General features: G+C 56.0%; 5 protein-coding genes across 8 annotated transcripts in view; 4 read left to right on the forward strand and 1 right to left on the reverse strand.

Annotated features, from left to right (window-relative positions):
• Positions 1-684: 684 nt before the first annotated feature.
• On the reverse strand, positions 685-1763 carry CLDN25 (claudin 25). The gene has a single exon (XM_066334622.1). The coding sequence runs from the start codon at positions 1761-1763 to the stop codon at positions 1089-1091; it is 675 nt and encodes a 224-aa protein (XP_066190719.1). The 3' UTR covers positions 685-1088.
• Positions 1734-6218, forward strand: LOC136370924 (G protein-activated inward rectifier potassium channel 4-like). 2 transcript variants are annotated; one of them, XM_066334620.1, is made up of 4 exons: positions 1734-3278; positions 3921-4142; positions 4253-5438; positions 5655-6218. In XM_066334620.1, exons 2-4 carry the CDS (start codon positions 3966-3968, stop codon positions 5996-5998), a joined length of 1707 nt encoding a protein of 568 aa, XP_066190717.1. In that variant the 5' UTR covers positions 1734-3278; positions 3921-3965; the 3' UTR covers positions 5999-6218. The 2 variants fall into 2 exon arrangements, with proteins under 2 accessions (XP_066190717.1, XP_066190718.1); XM_066334621.1 differs by lacking the exon at positions 1734-3278 and having other exon boundaries at positions 3909-4142.
• Positions 6219-7541: 1323 nt separating this feature from the next.
• On the forward strand, positions 7542-18002 carry UBE4A (ubiquitination factor E4A). Of its 3 annotated transcripts, none has more exons than XM_066334791.1 (20): positions 7542-7599; positions 7730-7894; positions 8006-8182; positions 8349-8461; positions 9020-9172; positions 9284-9443; positions 9602-9804; positions 9998-10189; positions 11017-11350; positions 11623-11749; positions 12718-13025; positions 13606-13738; positions 14691-14878; positions 14963-15063; positions 15154-15267; positions 15941-16115; positions 16256-16436; positions 16644-16791; positions 17034-17191; positions 17335-18002. In XM_066334791.1, the coding sequence occupies exons 2-20, from the start codon at positions 7771-7773 to the stop codon at positions 17474-17476; spliced, it is 3231 nt and encodes a 1076-aa protein (XP_066190888.1). In that variant the 5' UTR covers positions 7542-7599; positions 7730-7770; the 3' UTR covers positions 17477-18002. The 3 variants fall into 3 exon arrangements, with proteins under 3 accessions (XP_066190888.1, XP_066190891.1, XP_066190889.1); XM_066334792.1 differs by having other exon boundaries at positions 7551-7631; XM_066334794.1 differs by lacking the exon at positions 9020-9172.
• A 169-nt stretch (positions 18003-18171) lies between these two features.
• On the forward strand, positions 18172-19431 carry ATP5MG (ATP synthase membrane subunit g). The gene is made up of 3 exons (XM_066334795.1): positions 18172-18327; positions 18534-18694; positions 19253-19431. The coding sequence occupies exons 1-3, from the start codon at positions 18264-18266 to the stop codon at positions 19349-19351; spliced, it is 324 nt and encodes a 107-aa protein (XP_066190892.1). The 5' UTR covers positions 18172-18263; the 3' UTR covers positions 19352-19431.
• A 2804-nt stretch (positions 19432-22235) lies between these two features.
• Positions 22236-24478, forward strand: part of KMT2A (lysine methyltransferase 2A) — a 41177-nt gene continuing 38934 nt past the window's right edge. Inside the window, exon 1 of the mRNA XM_066334853.1 lies at positions 22236-22574. Within this exon, the coding sequence (XP_066190950.1) occupies positions 22236-22574 (339 nt within the window). The remainder of the gene's footprint in view (positions 22575-24478) is intronic.

Below are 24478 nucleotides of genomic sequence, written 5' to 3' on the forward strand. Positions count from 1 at the left end.
ACTGTTCCCTTTCCTTGCCCACCCGCTCCTTCCTCTCCTCAACTGAGCAAAGTGCAGGTTTCAAAATGGGACTTAGAGGGAGTGGACTTTGCTTCCCCCAGGAATGCCGCTGTCGGCTGGGCCTTCCTTGAGATGGTCACGCGCCCACGGCTTTGAGCCTGCAGGGATTAAACCAGCGGTGAACTCGGTTTTCAACCAGTGCCGTAGCAGCGGGCAGGCCCCTGTCAGGACTCCGGGTGCTAATCCAGCCTGATGGTCCATGCTCTTGCTCACAGAGGTGTGTAATCAGCCTTTATTTTTACAGCTGAATCAGGAAAATGTGGAAGGAACAGTTGAGACCAGCAAAAACCCTTTCTTGCCTCTTGTGCACAGGTAAATGATGCAGTCGAGGAACTTTTGATGCAAAAATCCGTGGCACTTATCGGCTTTATCATCTTAGCCATGAGAAGATGAGGCTCCTGCAGGGCACACGGTCACTGCCATCCCACCTTTGCAGCAGGAGTAGAACTTGATGCTGCTTTGTCTCTCATTTTTCTCCTTCCCCCTTTTTTTCCATTTTTCTCTCTTTTCCTCCAGTCTTTTCTGGACAGACCAAACCATAGCTGCTGTGGCAGTGCTGCCCCTTGCAACTCCCACCCTGCATTCCACTTCTGCAAGATACAGCAGCATGTTCAGAGTACAGACGCACTGTCAATGGATATGATAATTTATTGCAAATACATCAGAGCGACAGAGACATGCAAGGAAAGAGCTGCTGCACCAGCATGCAGCATTAGCCACGACAGACTTGGCTACGGGGGACTCGCCAGGGATGCCAACACAGTGTCACCCATCAGTGATGGTACCACAGTGTCGTCAGCAGTACAAAGCGCTGCCCGCTGCTTGTTGCCTTCCCACGCTTGCTTGGTGAGAGCTGTGGGGAAATCTGTTGCTCCTTAACAGAGAAGAAGTGAAGCAGACATGCAGAGGAAGGAGAGGAACCTGCAGAGCTGCTGTAGCAATTAGCGAATCATCCTGTGAAACAAGCAGGAGCCCTTCCTGCCAGGGGAAGAGCCACGAGGTGCACAGGGCACAGCACCCTGAGGCCCTTAGATGACCAAGTCTGCATTTTTGGGGTGCAGGTGGTGGCCCCCAGGCAGACCTTGCGCAGCAGGGGCCCGGCGGCAGGGGCGGGCCAGCGGCGTTGCGGTCGTTGTGGAGCGGGAGCTGCAGGCAAGGAGCAGCCCACCAGCGGCAAGGAAGGCCCCAGCAAACCACCCCAGGAAGGTGGCCTCCCCAAACTCCCACCTGGGGACGATGTCGGGGACAGTCTCGTCCCAGAAGTCGAGGACGGTGTTGTAGGCAACCCAGGAGACTGGCACCAGGGTGGTGATCCCTGCCATGCCAAGCGTCACGCCCCCACCAAGCAGGAGCCGCCGCTTTCGTCCCGGTTTGTCTTCGCAGGTTCTCCAGCCCTCTAGCCCCAGGGCAGCGAGGAGACAGCCCAGCAACCCCAGCCCGTTGGAGAGGCACATCAGGAGGCGAGAGATGCGCAGCTCGGGAGGCAGCGCCAGGAAGGATCCGTGGGCTTGGCATTCAACCACCCCCTCCTCCTGGGTGATGCAGACCTGCCAGAGCCCCATGTTCCACACCTCCAGCTCGTTCAGATCCAGATTGAGGTTCTTCCAGAGTGGCACGAAGGTGGTGACGCAGGAGCTGATCCATCCGAGGAGAGCCAGCAGCATCCCTCCGCCCTGCGCCTTTGCCCACCAGCCCCCGGCCATCCCGTCGCCACCCCGCTAACCTCCGGGCCCAGATTAGCCGCCCCGAGCGGCGGCCGCGGGCATTAACGCTTGTAGAGCAGCGTCCGCCCGGCCGCCGGCCGCGTCTGCCGCCCGGGGGGGCGAATTCAAGCCTGTTCCTCCAACGCCGGGGTGTGGCCACGGTCGTTTTTCAGCTGTTGTTGGTTTTTCCACGCTAAAAGGAGAGCCCGGCTTAGCAGGAAAAGCCGGGTGCATCCCCGCGGTAACTCCGGGCTGGGTCCCTCCGGTGCCTCGCCGTGCCCGGGAGGGTTAAACCAAAGCACGCAAATCCTCCGAGCCTTGGTCACCCCGGAGCGAGAGCTTTGGCAGGGAAAGCAACTCTCGGGAGCAGCAGCTCCAGCCTCGATGGGACACGGCTGGCACCCCAGCACAAGATGCAGGCAGCAGAGAGTCGGCATCAGGCTTTTCTCAGGAGTCAGTGCCTCGGCTGGAGGCCTTGATCCTAATTCGGTAATTAATTAAATATGCAAAGGAGCCTTTGAGAGCTGCGTTGAGAATGGGGATGTCCGAGGGTGGAAGCAGGCTGCATATGGGCCCTGCTCCTCGCAGGTGGGCATGGATCACGCTGTCCTGTAACCCAGCACTTCACCAGCAGATGAGACTCGTAGTGCTTGCGTCTGATAGGAGACACCCTGATGCAAACACAAAGCTGGGGAAAACCCATGTACATCAGCTTGGTCCGGTGGAAGGTGTTCCTGTGGCAGGGGTTTGGAGCTGCACTGATCTTTAAGACCCTTTCCAACCCAAACTGCTCTGGGATTCTATGAAAGTTATGAAAAAAGCGTCAGGAAAATCCCAAGTTTGTGCTGGCGCTCGGCTCCCATCCTCCCCCACGTGCATTCCCTCCTCGGGGTCCAGCTTGCAGATTCATCTTCCCTGGGAGATTAGCGACTAATCTCTCCTTCATCCGCTGACTTTTTTATCTGTATTGGGAGCCAGACTGGAAATTACTAAGTCCTGCTGGTCCCGGGGTCCAGCCCTGGTCACTGTCAGGAGGATATTTGCAGGGGGCTCCCACAAGGAGGGGGCGAGGGAGCACAGACCACATTCAATGTGGAATCACAGACCAGGCAGGAGAAAGGGGGTGTTTTCCAGCCCTTGCTGACCATCCCGTTCCTAAGAGCAGACAGAGAGCATCATCCCAAGGGCAAGAGCAGGGAAATCCGCTGGGAAACCCCTCCTGCTCCTTCCCCCAGGCATTGGGGCACCTGCTCCTTCCGATTAAATCGTCTCAAGGTAATTGTGCCTGTCATTGAGACAGATTAACGGGTGACCTTCTGCCGCTGGAGCAGGATTGGCGGCCGCCGCCGAGCTCCCAGTCCTTCTTTCCCTCCCACCAGCCACGGTGGCACAGCCCGGCAGAGGATTCCCATCCACAACCAGCGGGAAGATGCCCGGCAGTGGCCGGGGCACAGCGGGAGCCACAAGCCGAGAACGACGTCTGCCGGGCTGGCAGCCGCTCTGCCTGGACATGAGGTGAGTGCCTCCCGCGCCCAGGGGTCTGGGGTGCGGGAGGTTGGTCCGGAGAATAACATCCTCCATCGTCGCACTGAGGACCGCTGGTCCCGCTGCTCTGCAGTGGCAGGGCATCCTCGGCGGAGCCAGAGCGCCAACACTCCCACCCCATCCCCACCCCTATCCCCGCAGGTCGCTGCCCTCCAGGTTGCCTTTCCAGGATCATGACCTCCCATCACGTCTCTCCATGGACACCGGCTGGACTCAGCCTGTGCCGAGGAGCCCAGCTATGGGATTTGCATCTCTGTCCCAGGCTGTCCTTCCTCCCCACCTAGGGGCCATCCATTTCTGCTTGGAGCTTCTTACAGAACCGGCAGCTACCGCCACAGCCTGGAACAACTGTGGAGCAGTGCCTTAAGGCGCTCACCCGGAGCTTGCCGGCTGCCGGGGCTGCTTCCCGCCGGAGACGAATGCTTCCTTCCCCGGCCTTGCAATGCAATTATGGCCCCTAATGGGCTTAGCCATCTGGAGCCAGCCTCAGGCACCCCGGCACAGCCCTGGAGCTCCCCCAGACCATGGCCCCTGGGGGCGCTGAGAGGGGCCGGAGCCCCAAGCTTCTTTCCGTGTCCCGAATAACTCCCCGTTTTGTCTCCCCCATGGCAGGACCTCGCGCCCAGCCCGGGGCTGAGCCCCCGCCCCGGCGCCGCCATGGTGCTCCCCTACGCCCGCAACAGCGGCGGCGCCGGCGGCTGGCTGGCCCCCGAGGAGCCCCGCGGCCGCAGCAACTCCATCCCGCCGGCGCAGACCCCCACGGCCAAGCACATGCTGGCCTACCTGCCCCGGCCGCCCACCGACACCAGCCGGTACGGCACCTTCCCGCAGAAGGTATGGCTTGCGCCGAGGCTCCGGGGCATCCTCAGCACATGATGCCGCCTGGTGCTCGCGGTTGTTGTCAGAGGCGATTTCTCACCGACGGGCTCCTTTCCTCCCCGCAGCCCGATCTCCCGGCCGTCCCCGGGGCTCTGGTGGAGGACGGCGGGCAGCAAGCCGCCGCCACCACTGCCAAGAGAGGCACCGGGATGCCAAACTACCCATCTGCACCGCGTCACAGCAGCTTTGTCCCCGGTGAGCCGTCGCTGCCGCCGAGCCGCGGGAGCCTGACCACCCAGCACCACCGTGGCCGGCCCTCCTGGTGCCCACCGCCTGCCCCACAAGAGGCGGGTGCCCGCTTGTACCCGCTGCACGCACTGAGCGTGGCCAACATCCCCAACTCGTCCCGCGGCAGGACCTCTGCCCGCAGCTCCACCATTCCCACCCCGGAGGGGCTGCAGGGCCGGCGCTGCAAGCTGCTGGAGGAGGACAGCCCCACGGTGCAGGCTGGCAAGCGGCAGCGCCAGCGTTATGTGACAAAAGTGGGCAAGTGCCAGGTGAATCTGGGCAACATCCAGGACAAGAAGAGGTTCCTCTCGGACATCTTCACCACCATCGTAGACCTCAAGTACCGCTGGTTCCTCTTCGTCTTCATGATGTGCTACATCATCACCTGGGTGGTCTTTGGCTTCATCTACTTCTTGGATGCTTGGCTGCGGGGTGACATCGGGCACCAGGGTGATCCCGAGTGGCAGGCATGCATCGAGAATGTGGATGGCTTTGTCTCTGCCTTGCTCCTCTCAGTGGAAAGCCAGCGGACCATTGGCTATGGCACTCGGATGGTGACAGCCAACTGTGCCGAGGGTGTCATCCTGTTGATAGCACAGTCCATCGTCGGTTCCATGATCGATGCCATGATGGTTGGCTGCATGTTTGTTAAGATCTCCCGGCCCAAGAAGCGTGCCCAGACCCTCATCTTCAGTAAGAACTGCGTCATCTCCTGCCGGGATGAGAAGCTCTGCCTGATGTTTCGCGTGGGGGACCTGCGGGAAAGCCACATGGTGGATGCCAAGATCCGGGCAAAGCTGATCAAGTCCCGTCAGACAGCCGAGGGGGAGTTCATCCCCCTGGAGCAGTCAGAATTGAACCTGGGCTATGACACAGGGGAGGACCGTCTGTTCCTGGTGGAGCCCCAGATCATCTGCCACGTCATCAACTGTCGCAGCCCTTTCTGGGACATGTCAGCCGAGTCACTGCGCCGGGACCAGTTTGAAATCATCATCATCCTCGAGGGCATCGTGGAAGCCACAGGCAAGTGGTCTGAGGGGCTCAGGGTGGAGAGGGGTGGCTCCCCTGGGGTCTTGGAGATGCTGGGCAAACCTGAGCCCAGGAGTGACATCAGGGCAAGAGATGCCCGGGGTAAAAACTGTCAGTGGCCATGGGTGATGCAGGGCTGGAAGCCCCTCCTTAGGCAGCAGGGAGCTCACTGTGGCACCCCAGCACAGCTCAGCCATTGTCTTGCCACAGGAATGACGTGCCAAGCCCGCACCTCCTACACAGAGGACGAGATCCTCTGGGGATACCGCTTCGAGCCCTGCATGTCCCTGGAGAAAGGCGCATTCCAGGTGGACTACAGCCGCTTTGAGATGACCTTTGAGGTGCAGACACCAGCAGCCAGCGCCAAGGAGCTGCACGAGCTGAAGGAGCTGGAGCAGCAGGAACACTCCACGCTCAGCCTCTACTGGGACCACCTCCTGCAGCCCTGTGCACTGCCAGGACCCAGCGAGGATGCGGTGGTGGGGATGAGTGCCCCCGGCAGCGTGGCTGAGGGCATCCGGCATGAGCCACCGGAGCGGGAATTCCCTGCCTGAGCTGCTCCGGGGACCGTGGCACGGGCTGCCCAGCCGTGCCCCAGCCTGGTTGGTGCCCGTGCGTGCCCCATGCCAACAGTGCCATAGCCCACCCTCCTCTGGGGGCTGAGCCCTTGTGCCCTCTCCCCCCTTGTTCCCCCAGCTGCAGCCACAGGGCATTATTTTTGTTAAATTGTTCTTTTGTAACAAGGAATACAATAGTGGGCAAGTAAAGGCTGTTCATGACAAAACCACCCAACTTTCAGCCACGTTTGTTCTGGAGGAACCCTCACGGGGCTGGGCAAAGAAGACGCAGAGCCCAGAGCTCCCCAGCTCCATGGGCTCTGTCCTGCACCACCTCACAGACCCTGACATAGCCCCATGCCCCAAACTGTCCCCCCTCCCTGCCTGACATGGTGCCCCAAGACTCCCCCAGCATGGAAATGTTGCACTGGGTTGGTGCTGAGAGAGACTGGACATGGTGTAGTAGAATTAAATTAATAATACTAATTTAAAGTAAATTAATTAATATGTAGGAGATTTAAATTAATAATACAGGAATGCCATCACCAGAGTCATCTGCAGCACCTGGTAGGGCAGTGCCTGGGCCTGGACTGAAAAAAAAAATCAATAAAATCTGTGTATGCAGGCTCTGGCTGGGCTGGGGACCCTCCCTGTAAGTCCACAGCCAGCTTTGCCTCAGGAAGTGTTTCATGGGTTGCAGAATAACCATTTGGATTTAAACCCCTCTATCCATCTACCTTTGTATCTCCCCATAGAGTGTTGGGCAGGGTATTTTCTGACCTCACCTGAAATCTGTCCTATGAGAAGGGTGAGAAGGGAGGGATGGAGCAGCTGCGGAGGCCCTGGGGCCAAGGTCAGCCCAGCACAGAACGGACGGATACAGGGGTGTAATATAAACATGTACACCAGTGTCTTTTCACCACAGTCCCCTGCAGTCCCAGCCCAAATCCCCTACAAACATAAAACTCCCTGCACAAGAAAAAGTTTTTTAAGAAAAAGAAACCAAAAACAGGTGCTTGTAGGTGCAAAGTTAATAAGGGTCAATATGCACGTTGATTCAATATAAAATCATGATGTGCCTATTAAGCAGTTGATTTACATATCGTTAATATTAAAATACAGGCCACTGGGCAAATAACAATCACAAACTCGGTTATCGCACAGAGGGTCGCGTTTCACAGCACAGGACACGCTCGGGGCCCACCGAGCCGGGCCGGATTCATGTCCCTGTCACATTCCCTGCCCCTGTCCCATTCCCTTTCCCTTTCACTGTCCTTGTCCCTGTCTCTGTCCCATTCTCTGTCCCCTGTCTCTGCCCCTGTCCCTGTCCCATTCCCTGTCCCTGTCCCTGCCCCATTCGCTGTCCCTGTCCCATTCTCTGTCCCCTGTCCCTTTCCCCGTCCCATTCGCTGTCCCCGTCCCATTCCCCGTTCCCGTTCCAGCAGGCCGCAGGTGTCGTTCCCCCTCCCGGTTGCCAGGGGTCGCTGCCGCCGGCGCTCCCCCGCTTCCACCTTCCGGCGCTTCACTTCCGGCGCGTCTCGGTGACTTCAAGTTCTGTGCGACGCTGTGACGCGCAGCGCTCTCCGGCGGCGGCCGAGGTGGGAGCGGCGGGAGCGGAGCGGGAGTCGGGGTGGGTTGGGACCGGAGCCCTCGCACCGAGCGCGACGAGGCCGCCGCGTCCGGGGGAGCGGGCCTGGGCCCAGGCCCTGACGGCCAATCTCCCCGCAGCCCTGCCCCAGCTCACCCGTATGGCGTGGCCCTGAAGGGAGATGACCGACCAGGAGAACAACAACAGTATCTCCAGCAACCCCTTCGCCGCCCTCTTCGGCTCCGTCGCTGCCGCCAAGCACTTCGCCGCCGTCCAGAAGCAGCAGCAGCTACGGCAGCTGACAGGTGGGGAGGTCGAGGCTGGCCCTGGGGCAGGGTCTGGCCCTTGGGGAGGGGGCGAGGCGATTCGCTTGGACAGGGGCTGTCCCCCGAGACGCTGAGGGCTCTGTCATGCAGGCGAGGAGACGTCCATCAGCCAGGATGACTCCGACAACAGTGTCTCCGAGAGCCTGGACGACTGCGACTATTCGGTGGCTGAGATCAGCCGTTCATTCCGCTCGCAGCGAGAGCTCTGCGAGCAGCTCAACATCAACCACATGATCCAGAGGATCTTCCTCATCACCTTGGACAACAGTGAGCCCGGGGGTCCCCTGGTTTGGCGGGGGGTTCGGTACAGGCTGGGGCAGCACTGCTGAGAGGGGGCAGTTCCACGTGCAGCAGCTGGGGCTGTGCCAGGGGCAGGTCCTGCCTGCCAGTTCCCCATCCATGCAGGTGGAACAGGTCCCTCTGCCCTTCCCAGGTGACCCCAGCATGAAAAGTGGGAATGGGATCCCGGCACGCTGTGTCTACCTGGAGGAAATGGCCGCAGACCTGGATGACCAGGACTGGCTGGACATGGACAATGTGGAGCAGGTAGGGACGCCTGCTTGGGGCCCTCGGCAGACTCTGATTTCTCAGAATGTATATACGATGAATCACAAGTCCTTTTCCAAAACCTGGCACAAAGCTGCCACTGGTTGTTTTGCTGGAAATGTCCACGAGATTTTTGGCATATGATACTAAGAAAAGTGTAGAATTTGGGGAATCCAGCCCTTCCTCCTGGACGCTGCAGGAGTTTCCTGCCCTGCAGGTCTGTGTGGGTGGAAAAGGGAAGAAAAACCAGAGAACTCAGTCAACAATGTCGATGCACACACTCATCTTCATTTGCAGCTGTATCAGTCATTCCCGCTGAGGATTTCAGTGGAAATGGTTTCTCTTGGGGGTACTGTTACTGCATGAGGGACTGCAGTATTTGCTTAGGCCAGAAGCAGCTGAGGGTTCTCACTCCAGCACTCTTTTACTTAATGAAGGATAGAGAGAGCTCTTCCCGGCAGGAATCAATTAGCCTGTGTGGTGTGGAGCTTCCTCCTCTGGAGGGATCAGCTCTGTGCTGGGGCTGTGTCACTGTACCCTATCTCTGCCGGTGCCCAGGCCCTGTTCACCCGCCTGCTGCTGCCAGAACCCGGGAGCCACTTGATCCACATGACCTGTGCCAGCACCCAGAACCTCTCAGCTGACCGTGACGCCGGGGAGAGGCAGATCCTGCGCTACCTCTATGCCTGCTTCCGCAGGGCACGGGAAGAGGTGGGCACAGACTGCTGAGAAGGAAGGCAGCTCAGTCACTCCAGAGCTGGAGTGACTGAGCTAAAGTTGTAATCACCAGGGCCTCAACACTGCCTTGTTCTCCTTGTTCAGATAACCAAGGTCCCAGAGAATCTTCTGCCCTTCGCAGTGCGCTGCCGCAACCTGACGGTGTCAAACACTCGTACTGTCCTTCTCACCCCAGAGATCTACGTCAACCAGAACGTGTATGAGCAGCTGGTGGACCTGATGCTGGAGACACTGAGAGGGGCACGTAAGTGTGTCCAGGTTGTGCCGCTGCCTCAGCGCTGCAAGGCTGCCCTGGAGCATCATGGAGTTGGGTGAAGCTTTGGCTCCCCTTGCTGCCAAAAGAGGGGATTGTGTTTGGGTCAGTTGGAGCACTGTGAGTGACAGCCTTGTATCTCCTGCCAGAGTTCGAGGACATGACCGAGTTCCTTGAGGAGGTAATAGAAGCCTTAACGATGGACGAGGAGGTGCGGACATTTGGAGAGGTCATGGTTCCTGTGTTTGACATTCTGTTGGGGAGAATCAAGGACCTGGACCTCTGCCAGATCCTGCTGTACACATACCTCGATGTGCTCCTCTACTTCACAAAGCAGAAGGATATAGCAAAGGTGGGTACCTTGGCTTAAGCAGGAGCTTTTTGCAGGGGCACATTTGCAAGACCTGATCTGCAAACCAGCAGTGTGGTGTAACAACATGTTAGTCCCTTCCCACCTTTCTCATAGTCTGCCACAAACCCTTAATTTTGTTGGGGTTTTTCACTGGGATTTTGGACAAGTCAGTATATCCTGATGTGTTCTCCAGGTTTTTGCAGGCTATATCCAGCCCAAGGATCCTAGCAATGGACAGATGTACCAGAAGACTTTGCTTGGTGCTGTTTTAAATATCTCCTGCTTGCTGAAGACCCCTGGAGTAGTGGAGAACCATGGCTACTTTCTGAATCCATCCCGATCCAGCCCACAGGAGATTAAAGTGCAGGAATCCAACATCCATCAGGTGGGAGGAGCGGGGCAGCTCTGAGGCCTGTTGGTGGCCTCTCATTGCTGGAGGGTTCAAGACATGATATCAGGCCTTGAGTTCCACCACTGATTCAGGAATAGCCTGGCTTGCAACTAGGCATATCCCAAAACTGCTTTGAATTCTCGTGCTGGAGCATGGAAACAGTTCTGCCAGCTGCCTTGGCTGGTTGTAACCTACGTCTTTGTGTCTTAGAAAAATTGCTTGAGCTTTTGGAAAAAGGATGGGTGGTACTGGTGAAACAGACGTCAGTAACTTGACGTGCTACCAGGAGATTATCTACTTCGGGTGTTGCAATCACCAGGGAGTAGTTTTCAGTACCTGTCCTGTAATTGAAACACAAATTGATTGCCCAGTTGACAAAGTGACAGGCAACATTCTCTCTCATTGTGCAAGTAAACTTCTTCCTCAGAGGAATACCACTAGGAATGTTCCAGTAGGTCAGGAGTGAGTCGTGAGGATGCAGAATATAAATACAGGAATGAACTGGGGTGTAGAGGTCATCCCTGAGAGGGGCTTTCCCACTACAGAGTTCTTTCAGGGTGTCAAAAGTAGGCAAAGAATTTTGGATTTACTCCATGTGAAAACAAATTGTGTCAGCTATGCTTTTGAGGACATCCCTAATTGTTTGCTGGGATCCCGAGGATCTGATCTGCTCATAACACCTGTGTGTGATGGGTGATTCAAGGAGTGTCCTGAGGGGCAGGACATGGTCTAGAGCTGGAAAGGGTCTGATAGCAGTAATGTCAGAGTGGCAAAAGAACAACCCCCAAGGACTTATTCAACTGTTCTGTTTCCTGTAACAGTTCATGGCCCAGTTCCATGAGAAGATCTACCAAATGCTGAAAAACCTGTTGCAGTTGTCACCAGAGACGAAGCACAGGATTCTCTCCTGGCTGGGAAACTGCCTCCATGCAAATGCAGGTCGCACCAAAATTTGGGCTAACCAGATGCCGGAGATTTTCTTCCAGATGTATGCCTCAGATGCCTTCTTCCTCAACTTGGGGGCTGCCCTTTTGAAGCTGTGCCAGCCCTTCTGCAAACCCAGATCTCCAAAGCTGCTAACCTTCAACCCTACCTACTGTGCTCTGAAGGAGCTGAACGAAGAGGAGAGGAAGAGCAAGAATGTACACATGAAAGGTACACCTAAACTTTGGGGACTAAGGGAGTGGGAAAGGGGATCTCCTCAGGTCTGCATTTTACCCAGTAGCTCCCTCTCGGGGGTGCCATTACGGCCAGGGGAGAATTACAGGTGTGACTAGAGAGGAGCAAGAAGAGAGCTGAATACAAGTAAAACACTGCCAGCGTCACCAGGAGGACACCCTTTTGTGTCCTCAGGAGGGACCCTCTCAAGCTCTCTCCTCACCAGCACTGCTGGGTAGGACCTGATGCAGAGATGCTTTTCCTTACAGGTTTGGAAAAAGAAACATGTTTAATCCCTGCTCTGAGTGAGCAAGAGCCGCAGTTTGCAAACAGCTACAACCTGGTGACGGAAAACCTGGTGCTCACGCAGTATACCCTGCACTTGGGGTTTCACAGGTACTTGCTTTCAGTTCCCCTGGGGCAGTTTTCCACCCATGTGCAGCTGTGGACATTTCAGTAAACACTGTGAACACAGGGAGGCAAGCTGAGCTGCTACTTGAACTTCAGCCTGACTGACTGCAGGAAGAAATATTGCTCACATTTTTGCTAATCAGGATACACTCATTTTTAGGCTTTAAACAATCATTGTGGGTTTCGGTTCTCAAATCCCCTTGGCCTTTCTGCAAGTGTTTTATCCTAATAAAGGAGTCTCACAGGTCCCATGCTATTTATAGACACCAACAGCCAAGTGCTGGATATTTGTAGGTTGCTCTATTCCCCTCTCCCCTTGGGGCAGGAGCCGTTGGCACCTCCCTTCACTACTAGAGAGCATCTAGGTAGTAGAGCACCTGCCCACTGGGAGTGTCCTAACGGTCTGACAACCGGGCTCCATGTGAAACATCAATGTGAGGTAGCTGTCAGCTTCTAGGAGAGGATTTTCTGTACACCAAAACACTCTGTTTTGCATGGCTTCCCTCTGCAAATTGTTGCTTAGATACTGTGAGGTCATGGCTGATCCAAGCAGAGTCCCCTTCTGGTTTATTCTCTAAATATAGACATTGACAAAAAAGTTATTATGCAAGTGGCTTGTTGCTGGGGAACAGAAGCGTCATCTCGCAGGTGTCTCTGGGCCGTGTTGGATCCCTGACCTCAGTGACCAAAGGAAGCTCAGTGCTGCAGAGGGCTCTGCCATGTCCCCAGGCCACTGTGCAGGTGCCATGGTCCCACACAGGGTCCTGTATCCTCCCAGGTCCTGCCAAGCCTTTCCCCAAGGCTTACCATTGCCAGAGCGCCAGACAGAGGACCCACAGGAAATTATCTGAATCCACTAGCATAGAATAGTCTCCCACCAGGTTCTGTATTGGTGAGGCAGGATGTCTATCTGTCTGTCTCTTTAGCCCCTCCTTGCCTCCTTTCCCGAGCAGGTTGCACGACCAGATGGTAAAGATAAACCAAAGCCTTCATCGCCTGCAAGTGGCGTGGCGTGAAGCTCAGCAGAGCTCCAGCCCTGCTGCTGACAGCCTCAGGGAGCAGTTTGAGCGCCTGATGACCATCTATCTCTCCACCAAGACAGCGATGACGGAACCGCAGATGCTGCAGAACTGCCTGAACCTGCAGGTGTCCATGGCAGTGCTGCTGGTGCAGCTGGCTGTGGGGAACCATGGGACGGAGCCGCTGGAGCTGACCTTCCCGCTGCCGGAGGTGGAGCACAGCGCGCTGGCCTTCGTGCCAGGTGAAGCCACGGGTCCTGCTGGGGGTCTGTGCCAACACCTGCCATACATGAGCACTGGAAGAGCTGCCTGAGCAAGTGCTTCCCTGTCCACGGGCAGGACAGGGTGCTACCACTGATGTTGTGCAGAATATTCTCTCTGGAGAGGATAACTCTTAGAAAATTTGGGGCTGTTTGAGGGGCCATACTTAGAGTAGTGAAGCTGCTGACCTTTTAAAAGTCCTACTCATTGGCAGGTAGCAAGTTCTACATTGATGTAGTGTTTTCTCTATGTGTAAACTCTTTCTTCTGGGGCCTGCTTCAGGATTACTTCCCTTGGGGGTTGTGTAAGAGTGTCACCAGCAGACAGATGTTGGATTCACCCCATAAGTGACCTGATTCTGGGAGGGAAGAGGGGAAGTGAATCCCGGGTGTTACTCATGCCATCAGGCTGGGCATTTTTCTCCATGGCAGGTTCTAATACAGCTTGTTAATTACCAATAATTAATCAGCATCAGGGTGATGAGGGGAGAGTGGATGGGAGGCTGGAAGAGGGCAAGGTGAGCTACCTCAGGAGGAGCTCAGCTACAATCTCTGTTTGCAGAGTTCTTTGCCGATAATTTGGGTGACTTCTTCATTTTCCTGCGGCGTTTTGCTGATGACATCTTGGAGACTTCTGCCGATTCCCTGGAGCACATCCTTCACTTTATTACTGTTTTCATGGGTGATGTGGAGAGGTAGGTGCAGCCCTGGGTGCTTGTTGCAGAATGCCCAGGGTGATCAAGCAAGTAGAAATTGCAGAGCTGTCTTGAGGCTTGGTTTGTGCAGCTGCAAGCAGTTTGATCTTTTTGGAACAGCTGAAATTAGCCTGCAGGAGGCACGAAGGGAACAAAGGCCTACCTCCAGGCCACAGGCTTCATGCAAGATTCAAATGGAATTTGGTACTTAAATGTATGTGTTTGGTTGTGTGATGCAGAAACCTCATCAGCTACAGCCATTTTGTACTTGTTAAAGGGAGCTCCAGGGATTGATCTGTTGGAAGTGTCTCTATGATGTCCACTGAACAGAATTGAGTAGTTCTATTGATCTTCCTGATAAGACATCACCCTGATTTCTGTATTTCTGCTGTTCATTCATTTGTACTCGTGTAAAAGCAGTGATCTCCTGGCAGCAGCAGATGGAGATTTCCTGTGGTAGGCAGCTCTCATTTTTCCTGCTGTCCCTGGGAGATGGAGGTTGTAGCTCTTCCTGGCAGTCTCTACAGCATCACCTGGGGTGGGTGGTTTGGCTTCTGCAGGTGCTTGATGTGGGACAGGAGATGCAGCAGGCAAAGCACTTGGATTTGCAGGGTGAAAAGAAAGCAGGTCCATGGGCAGTAGGAAAACAGCTGGGATGACTGGTGGGGTTTGCTCAGGAGCTCCAGCTGACAAGCAGGCATTGGGCTTTAAGTGGAAGAGCTGCTGTGGGAGGGGTGAGAGCAGCAGGTTGGCTGTTTCCACACTCTCTGGCCTGAGATTCCACTCTGGCATCAAGTCCATGCAAGTGAGTGCTGACCTGAGGCTGGCTTTACAGTTGGTCAGCAGCAGTCAGGCACTTAAGCGTGGATGAGCACAGCCCATGGTGTGATTCCTGAACAGCTCCATTCTGCACCATAGCCATCCTGTCCTGGATGTTCTTTTTCTCTTGCAGGATGAAAAATCCTCACCTGCGAGCCAAGCTGGCTGAAGTGTTGGAGGCTGTGATGCCTCACTTGGATCAGGCTCAGAACCCACTCATCTCGAGCGTGTTTCATCGCAAGCGAGTGTTCTGCTCTTACCAGCATGCTGCCCACCTGGCTGAGGCACTCATCAAAGTCTTTGTGGATATTGAGTTTACGGGTAAGCGCAGAACGGGAAATTGTGTTCCCTGTGTAGCACCTGTGAGGTACTGTCCACTTGAAAGGTTCTTTGACTTGTGCCCAGGTGACCCACACCAGTTTGAACAGAAGTTCAACTACCGCCGTCCCATGTATCCCATCCTGAGGTACATGTGGGACACTGATTCCTACCGGGACAGCATAAAGGTGAGGCAAGAGGTGCATGTCTGTGTGTGCAGCTCACAAGGGGGGTCATGTGGATCCATGTCCTGCCCACTCTTCTCCCTTTCCTTGCAGGCTCTGGCTGATTATGCCTCAGAGAACCTGGAAGCAATGAATCCCCCTCTCTTCTTGCGCTTCCTGAACCTGCTCATGAACGATGCTATTTTCCTGTTGGATGAAGCCATACAGGTAGGGCTGAGCTTGTGTTCCATCAGTATCACATAAACAAGTTCTCACTTCCTTGGTACAATACAGACCTCCAAAACAGGGCCAGCTTGCCTGGCCCTGGCTGGTAAGTCTCTGCAGTAAGTACTGTGCAGGAAGCAATCCCAAGATGGTGTGGCAAATGCCCTGGGAGGAGGGATGAAGGCAGGAGGAAGGGGCCCTGTGTGTGGGTTACCATCCTTTCATTTGGGTTCAGGAGGCAGCTCAGAACCAAGAGGAGCAAAAGGACTTTTTCAGATCCAGAAGGAAGCACACTGGGAAATCTGCCTGTTGCAGATCTGGATACACTCAGGCTTTAAACAATCACTGTGGGTTTTGATTCTCAAATCCCCTTTCTGCAAGTGTTTTATCCTAATAAAGGCCTTTCCTGCTCCAGGCAGTTCTCCTTTGGGATTACAAGGGAATTCCAGATGCCCTCATGTCCCTGATGTGTGTTGAATGTCTCTCCACTCCTTTCAGAGCTGCTGTTGTTGCTAGAAAGACTTTTTTTGTGGAGCTATTACCTGCCAGAGAAGTGATTGCTGGAAGGCCAGCAGATAAGATGGACGATACGGATGTTGCCCAACTGGTTTTGAGTGTTTCTGGACCTCCTTGGCATCATCACCCACCCAAACTCTCCATGTGTCCTGTCTTGCAGTACCTCAGCAAGATCAAAGTTCAGCAGATTGAGAAGGACCGAGGCGAGTGGGACAGCCTGTCCCCAGAGGCTCGCCGTGAGAAGGAGTCCAGCCTGCAGATGTTTGGTCAGCTGGCGCGTTTCCACAACATCATGTCCAATGAAACCATTGGCACGCTGGCTTTCCTGACTTCAGGTAGGGAAAATGGCCCCTCCTTCTTGCCAGGACCTAGAGAAGAGTCCTGCCAGGGAGTGAGCAGGCAGGAACTTGGTTTCAGTGTGGTCAGATCAGGATGGAGTTGCTGTGAATCTGCAAACTGTTGTTTTCCTTTCCAGAAATCAAGTCCCTGTTTGTGCATCCTTTCCTTGCTGAGCGCATCATCTCCATGCTCAACTACTTCCTGCAACACCTGGTTGGGCCTAAAATGGGAGCATTGAAGGTGAAGGATTTCAGTGAGTTTGACTTCAAGCCACAGCAGCTCGTGTCTGACATCTGCACCATCTACTTAAACCTTGGGTAGGTGATGAGGGGAGCGAGCCTGTTGGTGGCAGGAGCCATGCAGGAGTCATCTTGGTGATACTGAGGGAGAAATGCTTAGTTGCACTCGAGCTTTTCTTTAGTTCTGAGTTCTTTGCTGTGGGAATGTGGCTGCTGTGGGGACTGTTTTGCAGCCCTGATAAATGGGGACTCTTAAACCTTTCTCTCACGTTATCTGTGGTGCAGGGATGAAGAAAACTTCTGTGCCACAGTCCCCAAGGACGGCCGCTCCTACTCACCGATGCTCTTTGCCCAGACTGTGCGGGTTCTGAAGAAGATTAACAAGCCTGGCAACATGATAGTGTCTTTCAGTAACCTGGCTGAGAGGATCAAGGTGAGCACTGGAGATAATTTAACATACAAAAAAAAAAAAAAGATAGAGCTGGTTCCCTGTGTCCTTTTCCCTCTGTGTGTTGCTTCATCTTTGCTGTGGAGCTGGATTTCTGGGAGTGGAGCTTTGTCCAAGGTCCAGGTGGAGCAGCTGGGAGGATTCCCTGCCTGCACAGACCTGTGAATGCTCGCTGGTTTTTAAAGAACAGAGAGGCCGAATCCCTCAAAGCCATGTATGCTCCCTAGTCTCTTGCAGACCGGCAGCAGCAGGAAGAAGAGACATATGCAGATGCCTGTGATGAATTCCTGGATCCAATTATGAGCACTCTGATGTCAGACCCTGTGATCCTGCCCTCCTCCCGTGTCACCGTGGACCGATCGACTATAGCCCGACACCTCCTCAGGTGTGCAGTACAGCCCTTATACCTAGATATTTTTGGGGATCTGTTTCACATATCCAATGACTCTTCCTGGCCTCTCTCTTTTATTTTTTTTATCTCTACCATCAGGATTGTCCAAGTAATGTCCTTGTTGCTTTATCTTTCAGTGATCAGACAGATCCTTTCAATCGGAGTCCCCTCACTATGGACCAGATCAGACCAAACACAGAGCTAAAAGAGAAGATCCAGCAATGGCTTGCAGAGAGGAAAAAGCAGAAGGAGGAGCAGCTGGAGGACACGCTGAACTGAAAAACAGGATCTCATCTCGAAACCTCTAGTCATGGGCAAGATCACAGACATTAAGGTGGCTGGAGCTGCCACTCTAATGACAACCACATTTAGTGCATTGCCACCACCTCTGGAGTCTCTCCTCAGACCTTCCTTGCCAGCCCTTGTTCTCCCTTTTCCTTTCAAGACTCTCTCTTTAATACTAAGACTTTCCACTGCACTACAGCTTTGAGCCTCAGCCTCGGAAGAGCACAGCCTCCTCATGATGTGGTGCCCTGGCCCTCTATTACCTGCTCTTTGTGTTGGCCGTGTTCTTTTCCAGCAACACCAAAAGCCTCCCTCTGTTCTGTGTTTAAACTATAACCATCTTTCACTTGGGTGAAAGCAATGTCTCATGCCTCCCGCCACTCCCAGAGTGAGATGGGGGGATCAACAGGAGGGGGATGTTTTGCCAACTTCTATGTGCCAGGGGTGTGAGAGGGTTTACTTCCCCAATGAGCGCTGGGAATAGCGGGCGTTGGAAATTAAACATAGAGATAATCTTAGAGCTGGTGGTGAAGGTCTGGCAGTGCCGGGAGCTGTAGAAAGGGCTCTTTGGGCTTGGTGCAGGGACCGGCGTGAGCTCGGCACTGGGCGGGTCTCGAACCCGGGGCTCCGGCGCGGCCCCGCCCCGCCTGGCCCCGCCCCGCCTGGCTCCGCCTGGCCCCGCCTGGCCCCGCCCCGCGCACGACGCCCGGGGTCCTCGCTGCGGCTGCCCGCGGTGAACGCCGGGAGAAGCGACCGGCGGTGACATTGAGCGCGCGCAGCGATGGCCAAGGCCGCACAGGGGCTCGTGCAGCGGCTCGTGCAGCGCGGGCCCGAGCTGCTCGGGGGTGAGGGACGGGAAGGGAACGGGGAACGGGGAGGGAACGGCGTTGGAATGGGATGGGCTGAGCTTGAGGGGAGCGAGAACGGGCCGGGCGGGGCGGAGGAGAGGGGATGGGGAGCAGGGCTAAGGGCAGCGGGGCTGGGCCCGGGGAGGCTTCGCGGGCTCCCGCCGTTGGGAAAACACCGTCCGCTCCGGTCCGCCTCCCTGCAGCCGCCGTGACGTACTCGAAACCGCGCTTGGCCAAGTTCTGGTACTACGCCAAGGTGGAGCTGGCCCCGCCGACCCCCGCCGAGATTCCCCGGGCCATCGACAGCATGAAGGGCCTGGTCAGGGCCTTCCAGAGCGGCCGCCTGACGCAGCTCACTGTCAAGGTACGGGGGCGGGATGCGACGGTGCCGAGGGACAGTTCCTAGTCCCCCAGGAAATGTTCTGCTCCTGCCTTAGGAAGCAGTGGGAACTGTTGTCAGCGACATATGAAGCTCATGGAATTCAGGGACCCAGAGTTTAAAGTGTTTTGTTTTATCGGTTTTGCTTTAATTCTTCCGTGCCTGGACCAGGCAGTGATTGTTCCCCTCTGGTCCCATCGTTTTCTGTCCCAGGGAAGGGAGTAGCCATAGGTGGTAGAATAAGCCCAGCCCTCTGAACCAGCTGTGTCATCGGTTGGCCTTGAAATTAGTGTTTCCCGTCTGTAGGCTAAGAAAGGGTCCTTGAAAGGGCTGGAAAAAGCCAGAAACAGCTGTCACTGTACTTAATGTTGTAGAACATCTCTGTGATGGGACATATTGAGAGGTGGCTGAACACTGCAAACACTCTGCTCCACTTCTGGGTTTTTGCCTTGAGAGCTGCTGGAGGGCATGGATGTGGCAGTGGGAGTGAGGGAGGAGCTGTTGTGAGAGTGTGGGATCTAACCAGTGGCTTTTTCCTTTCAGGATGCACTGAGGAATGGCCTGGTGGCCACAGAGGTGCTGATGTGGTTTTACATCGGAGAGATCATCGGCAAGGGCGGCATCATCGGGTACAACGTGTGAACACTGACCTTAGCAATGCCAGCAGTGCCACAGTGCTGGGTCTGTAATGGGGTCTGTGACAATAAAACTAGGAGCCCATATTGAGCTGTTGTCATCCTTGTTGGGCACTCTGACAGATGCCAGCCTGTCCTGGGGGCAATGCTGGCAGGGATGGCTCCTCAAGAGGGCTCTGAGGGTCAGTCCCAAGGGTGCCAGAGCTGCTCTGGTGACACCACTTTTGGTCACCAGAGCACTATTCACTCTGGGACACTCACTGTGCCCCAACTTTGGCTCCAGTGGAGGTCTGAGAGCCTCAAAATCAAACAGGCTGCAAAGGGGAAACATTCCGTATGTTCCTGAATGCACTTTCCATCAGCTAGTGGGAACCAAAACCAAATTCCAGTATTTTTTACATTATCAAAAGCAATTTCCATGGCTTATTCCATAGAGAATGTAGCGTGGTTACAGACAGCCTTTGGTTTGGTGTCTAACTGGTGCAGTGGAAGCCTGGGTAAGTAAGCAGAGCTTTGCTGCATGTGTCACCTCAGCTACCACTGGCCAAAGATTGAGCTGTCCAGGGTTCTACCACCTTGCTCATTGTCAGCCAGCTCTTGCAGGGTTTACTACAAAATCTGGTGAGTGACCTGTGCTCTGACATGTTCAGAAAATAATTTGTAGTTCTCTGAAGCTAGCAGCCTGTTTTTACTGTGTTAGAAGATGATTTTAGTCAGAATTGCTCCTTGTTGATACTGTTGTTGTCTTGGCTGCTCCTTTGCTCCTCTGAGCATTGTGTTGTGCACACCAGTGACCCTACAGGACCCAGCCCTCAGTGACCCCCGATGTCTCTGGGGTGACTGGGCCAGTAGCACATCACTTGTTCCTCTCCCTGCAGCTGAACTGACCTTCTCAGCACTGTCATCCCAGCAGGAGGCCTTGTGTGCTTCTGACAGGGAGTGCAGGTGAGCTCACACACTCCAAATGTAACCAGCAGTTGGTTGTTTGTAGCATAGATGGAAACCTTTTCTTTTCTTGTTAAAAAGAAGGGTTTCTGCCCCAGCTCTGGGTCACAGCTGGTCACAGGTCATTTCCATGCCACAGGTGGGAAAACTGAAGCTTAATGAATTGAGGGCAGTCTGTAGGGGAGTCTGCAACAGGAGCAGCGACTGGACCTGTGCTTCCAGCCCCCTGCCCAGCAGGTCTCCTGTGCTTGCTTTTCCCACCAGCCGGGCCAGGACAACATGACTGCCTCACATGGCCCTCCTCCTGATGCTGGGGAGGGTTTTGTGATTGCTCAGGCCCAGCAAACCTGACCAGGGCTTCAGCCAAATGGTCTGGCTGAGCAGGGGTGAATGATGGCCCCCAAAACTGCTCCTCCCCATGAGCGTTTTGCTCATGTCATCACAAACCCTTCACCCAGCAGGTAGAGAAACCAGTGAGGGGAATGGGCCAGGCCTTTGTTGTGAGATTCTGCAGCCTGGGTTCCTCAAGGAGAGAGAGATCACATATGGGATGTAATGTATGAGTATGACTGGAAGGAGGATTCTGAACCTGAGAGAATCTTACTGAGAGCAAGGCTGTCTGATCTGGCTCCAACACCTATCTCTCCTCTCTGACTTGTTCTTGTCTGCACGTGTCCCTCTCAAAGCAGGTTCTGGTGGGCACTTGGGTCTGCAGCTCACACCAGCACTGGCCTGGCAAAAGGTGCGGTGGGAGGATGGGATTAAGCTTCACTAGTAACGAATGGGAGAACTCAACAGTGCTCCTGTCCCTAGAGAGGAAGAAACCATCTAATTTTAGTTATCCTCCCTGGAAATCCTTGGGAGAAGCCCCCCTCAACCCTGCTCCCACAGCATGAACCCCACGCAGGAAGAAGCATCTGTGGCTCCAAAGCGCTCCAGCAGCTTGTTCATCCTCTCTAAAACCAGAGCAATCTCTGGCTGCCTCTGTCGGGGACGAACAGCCTCCCCCTCGCCCCCCTCTCCTTCCCTGCTCTCAGCTGATGAACTCGGAGGAAAATGGGTATTCTATGTCCGAAAGCAGAGGAATTTACATCTTATCCGTGTCTTTGCAGTGCTGTTCTCAGAGAATACGGTGGGCACTTGTAGGATGTTAACCCTGTTCTCGCTGTGCCGCGCACGATGAGGTTGCCAGCTCGGTGCTATCGCCGTCACCTCCCTCGCCGGGGATGGCAGCCGGCGGGACGGGGCACCGGCGGGGTGCGGGGCCGCAGGCAGAACACCGGCGGGACTCGGGTCACCGGCGGGACGGGGCCGAGAGGGTAGGGTGAAGCCGCCCGCCCTCGGTAGCACAGCTCGGGGCCGCGGTCCCCCCGCCGAGAGCGGCTTGTCCCGGGCCGGGCACCGGAGGGTCTCGGTGGCGCGAGGTCCTCGCGGGGACTGCGGGCTCTGCCGTGCGGGGTCCGGGGCCGCGCCCCGCGCCCCGCATACGGCCCGGCGCTATGCAGGGGGTCGGCAGCCCCGCCTATGCCGTATGCGCGTTCCTGGGCGCCGGCAGCTCTTGCTCCCGCTCGGCATCGCCGTCGGGGTTATGCGGGTTGCTTGCAGCCCCATTATACGTCAGGCAGGTTCCGGGGCTGGCTCGCGAGGAGCCCCGCGCCTGCATGGCACTGCGAGTTATGAGGGGCTGCGGCGGCCCGAGGCTGCGCTATCCAGGACGGGGGGCTGCATAGGCGCTCGGGCCTGGGGCCCTGCATATCGCCCAGCGTTATGCGGGACTAGCACTGATCGAGCATGGCTTATTCATGTGCCGGGGCGGCGGGATGGCGGAACCCCACAACCTGCATGGCACCCGTTCTTATGCAGCGCCTCCGCGGGCCGGCGAAGCGCTATGCAGGGCGCGGGGTGCGGCCCGGCCCCGCTCTCTGGCTCGTCGCCTCTCAGTAAAGATGGCGCACAGCGGTCGGTGGCGCTTCCCCGCCCGGCCCGGCAGCGGCGGCTGGGGCCGCCGGGGCCCGGGGGGGTCCCGCCTACGGGTGCCGGCTGTGCACAGCCTGCGGCCCGCCGAACCCGCGGCGGCGCCGGCGACAGCGGGCGAGGGCGAGCGCGGCGGCCCGTGCTCCGGCGGGGCGGCGGGAAGCGGCGGAGGCGGGGCAGCGCCGGGCCCCGGCGGCCCCGCGGCCGCGGCCGGTCCCGGCTTCGACGCGGCGCTCCAGGTCTCGGCCACCATCGGCATCAACCTGCGGCGATTCCGCGCGGCCTGCGGCACCGAAGCGGGCAGCGGAGAGGTGAGAGGAGCGGCGGGGCGGGGGCGGGGGGGCGCGGCAGGTGGGGGGGTTCCGGGCACAGCATCCCCGACGCCCCGGCGGCGGCGGCCCGAACACAGCCGGGCGCACCCACCCGCCCCTGGCCGCACAGCCCGCCCGTCGCCGGACACACCTCCCGCGCCCCGCACAAAGGGCGCGCCCGGCGGGGGGGGCTGGGGGGGCGCTGGCGGGAGACGGCGGGCGGGACCCGGTGCCGGTCCCGGTCCGGCCGCCCTCGCGGTCCCTCCCCGCGCACGCGACTTGCCGCCGGTGCGTCCTCCCTGCCGCCGCCTCCATTATCCGCCTCCCGCCGCGCCCGCGGCGGGGCGGGATGCGGTGCGCACACCCCGCCGCCGGGAGCGAGGTAGGATGGATGGGGCCGGGGGCCTCCCGGTGCGCCCCGGTGCCGAGGATGCTCGGCGGGGTGACGCGTCCTCCCCCGGGCGCGGGGGCGCAAGGGGGCTGGGCTGCCGGCCCCTCCTGCGGGCCCGGCGGTGGGTGTCGCGCACCGGCCCTCCCCCTTCTCCTCCTCCTCCTCCTCCTCTTCCTCCCTTTCGCCGCTGTGGATGCCCCAGGCGGAGCTTGGGGCGGCGGGCCCGTTGCGAGAGGCAGCGCTGGCGCCCCTTTTTTTTCTTCCTCCCTTCATTTTTATTTTTTTTTTTAAGCCTTTCTAAGGCAGCCGGAGTGGGAGTGCGACAACAACCCACCTATTGACAGAACAGGGAAGACATGATGGGGGTGTGTTACTACGAGCTGCAGCGTTCCTTTTCCCCAGTTGTTTTGCATCGCTCCTTAGCGGCATCCTTGCGCCGGCAAGAGAATTCCCCGGGTCTTTCGTACCAGGAGGGCTTTATTGATTTTTGAAGGGCCAGTTCTGTCTCCTCTTCTCCAGGCAGGTTGTCAGCTGTAGGGTAGGTGAATGTATCTTTGTATTTTGTTTGTATAAAGAATAGTTGTTTTCCTTTCTCACCACTGGACATAGCAGAGTTCATTAAAACACACATGAGAATACAGTTTTCTTGTGTCTTTCTGGCTTGGTTTTCTATTGGGTGCCATGAAGTGGAGCTCTTTGCTCATGGCTGAGCTGGAGGAATTCCTTGCCCGTAGAGTGGCTGCTCCCGTAGGCTGCAGTGCTGGAGGAACCGAGTTGTGTTTACATGCACAGTGCTGAGTGTGGGGGCACTCCTGACCTCACCTGTGCAGACTTCGGGGTGTGAGTCGCACTGCTCTCATAAACACCATCACCTCAGGGGCTGCACTTTCTCTTTTTTGTTGTTTGCAGCAGATGTGGTTTGATGGAATTTATGGAGTCTTCTGGGAAGCAGTTAATATCTCACCAGTGCTAGCTCAGGGATAGAAATGACTGAGATCTGGCTAACCAAGCTGACCACAGTTAATAACCCAGGAGGTTTTTCATATGAGGGGGGAGGCAAGTTGCTTTTTTTCTTTTCTTTTTTCTTTTTTTTTTTTTTTTTTTTTTTTTTCTAAGATGATACTGGGCTGTCGTTTGTTTAATTCCAGTTGTCTTCAAGTATATTTTTGCATCTCAAAAAAGCCCTAAAACATCTTTGAGATATCTTTTTGAGTTTAGCTTTTAGGGTATTTTTGCTTTAAAATAAAATAGATTGAATACATTGTAGGTCTGGCAGCTGATTAACACAGGGTCTCCTGGATTTTAAAAATTCTACTTATTACATCACTTTTCTGTTTAGCTTCTAAAAGCTTTTCTCTAACAACATTGCATACAGTAGAAAGTAATGGTAAACATTGATTTGTGGCTTGGTGTTAGTAGGTTCAGTTTTACCTGACCACTCATGAGCCAGACAGGGGTAAAGCCCAAGTGTTTTCTCCCACTCTGGATTTGCAGCATGCTGTACTCTTGAGCA

The sequence above is a fragment of the Sylvia atricapilla genome, chromosome 23 (assembly GCF_009819655.1).
Source record: "Sylvia atricapilla isolate bSylAtr1 chromosome 23, bSylAtr1.pri, whole genome shotgun sequence".
NCBI lineage: Eukaryota > Metazoa > Chordata > Aves > Passeriformes > Sylviidae > Sylvia > Sylvia atricapilla.

What these genes read in the sequence shown, in the direction of transcription:
- CLDN25 (XM_066334622.1), bottom strand. Translation starts at nt 1,763, where the DNA reads ATGGCCGGGGGCTGGTGGGCAAAGGCGCAGGGCGGAGGGATGCTGCTG.
- LOC136370924 (XM_066334620.1), top strand. Translation starts at nt 3,966, where the DNA reads ATGGTGCTCCCCTACGCCCGCAACAGCGGCGGCGCCGGCGGCTGGCTG. An exon ending in ACGGCACCTTCCCGCAGAAG is followed by an intron (nt 4,143 to 4,252) that starts GTATGGCTTGCG and finishes TCCTCCCCGCAG; the next exon opens with CCCGATCTCCCGGCCGTCCC. An exon ending in GGGCATCGTGGAAGCCACAG is followed by an intron (nt 5,439 to 5,654) that starts GCAAGTGGTCTG and finishes GTCTTGCCACAG; the next exon opens with GAATGACGTGCCAAGCCCGC.
- UBE4A (XM_066334791.1), top strand. Translation starts at nt 7,771, where the DNA reads ATGACCGACCAGGAGAACAACAACAGTATCTCCAGCAACCCCTTCGCC. An exon ending in TGTTGGATGAAGCCATACAG is followed by an intron (nt 15,268 to 15,940) that starts GTAGGGCTGAGC and finishes CCTGTCTTGCAG; the next exon opens with TACCTCAGCAAGATCAAAGT. An exon ending in ACCATCTACTTAAACCTTGG is followed by an intron (nt 16,437 to 16,643) that starts GTAGGTGATGAG and finishes TCTGTGGTGCAG; the next exon opens with GGATGAAGAAAACTTCTGTG.
- ATP5MG (XM_066334795.1), top strand. Translation starts at nt 18,264, where the DNA reads ATGGCCAAGGCCGCACAGGGGCTCGTGCAGCGGCTCGTGCAGCGCGGG. An exon ending in CGGGCCCGAGCTGCTCGGGG is followed by an intron (nt 18,328 to 18,533) that starts GTGAGGGACGGG and finishes GCCTCCCTGCAG; the next exon opens with CCGCCGTGACGTACTCGAAA. An exon ending in TGACGCAGCTCACTGTCAAG is followed by an intron (nt 18,695 to 19,252) that starts GTACGGGGGCGG and finishes TTTTCCTTTCAG; the next exon opens with GATGCACTGAGGAATGGCCT.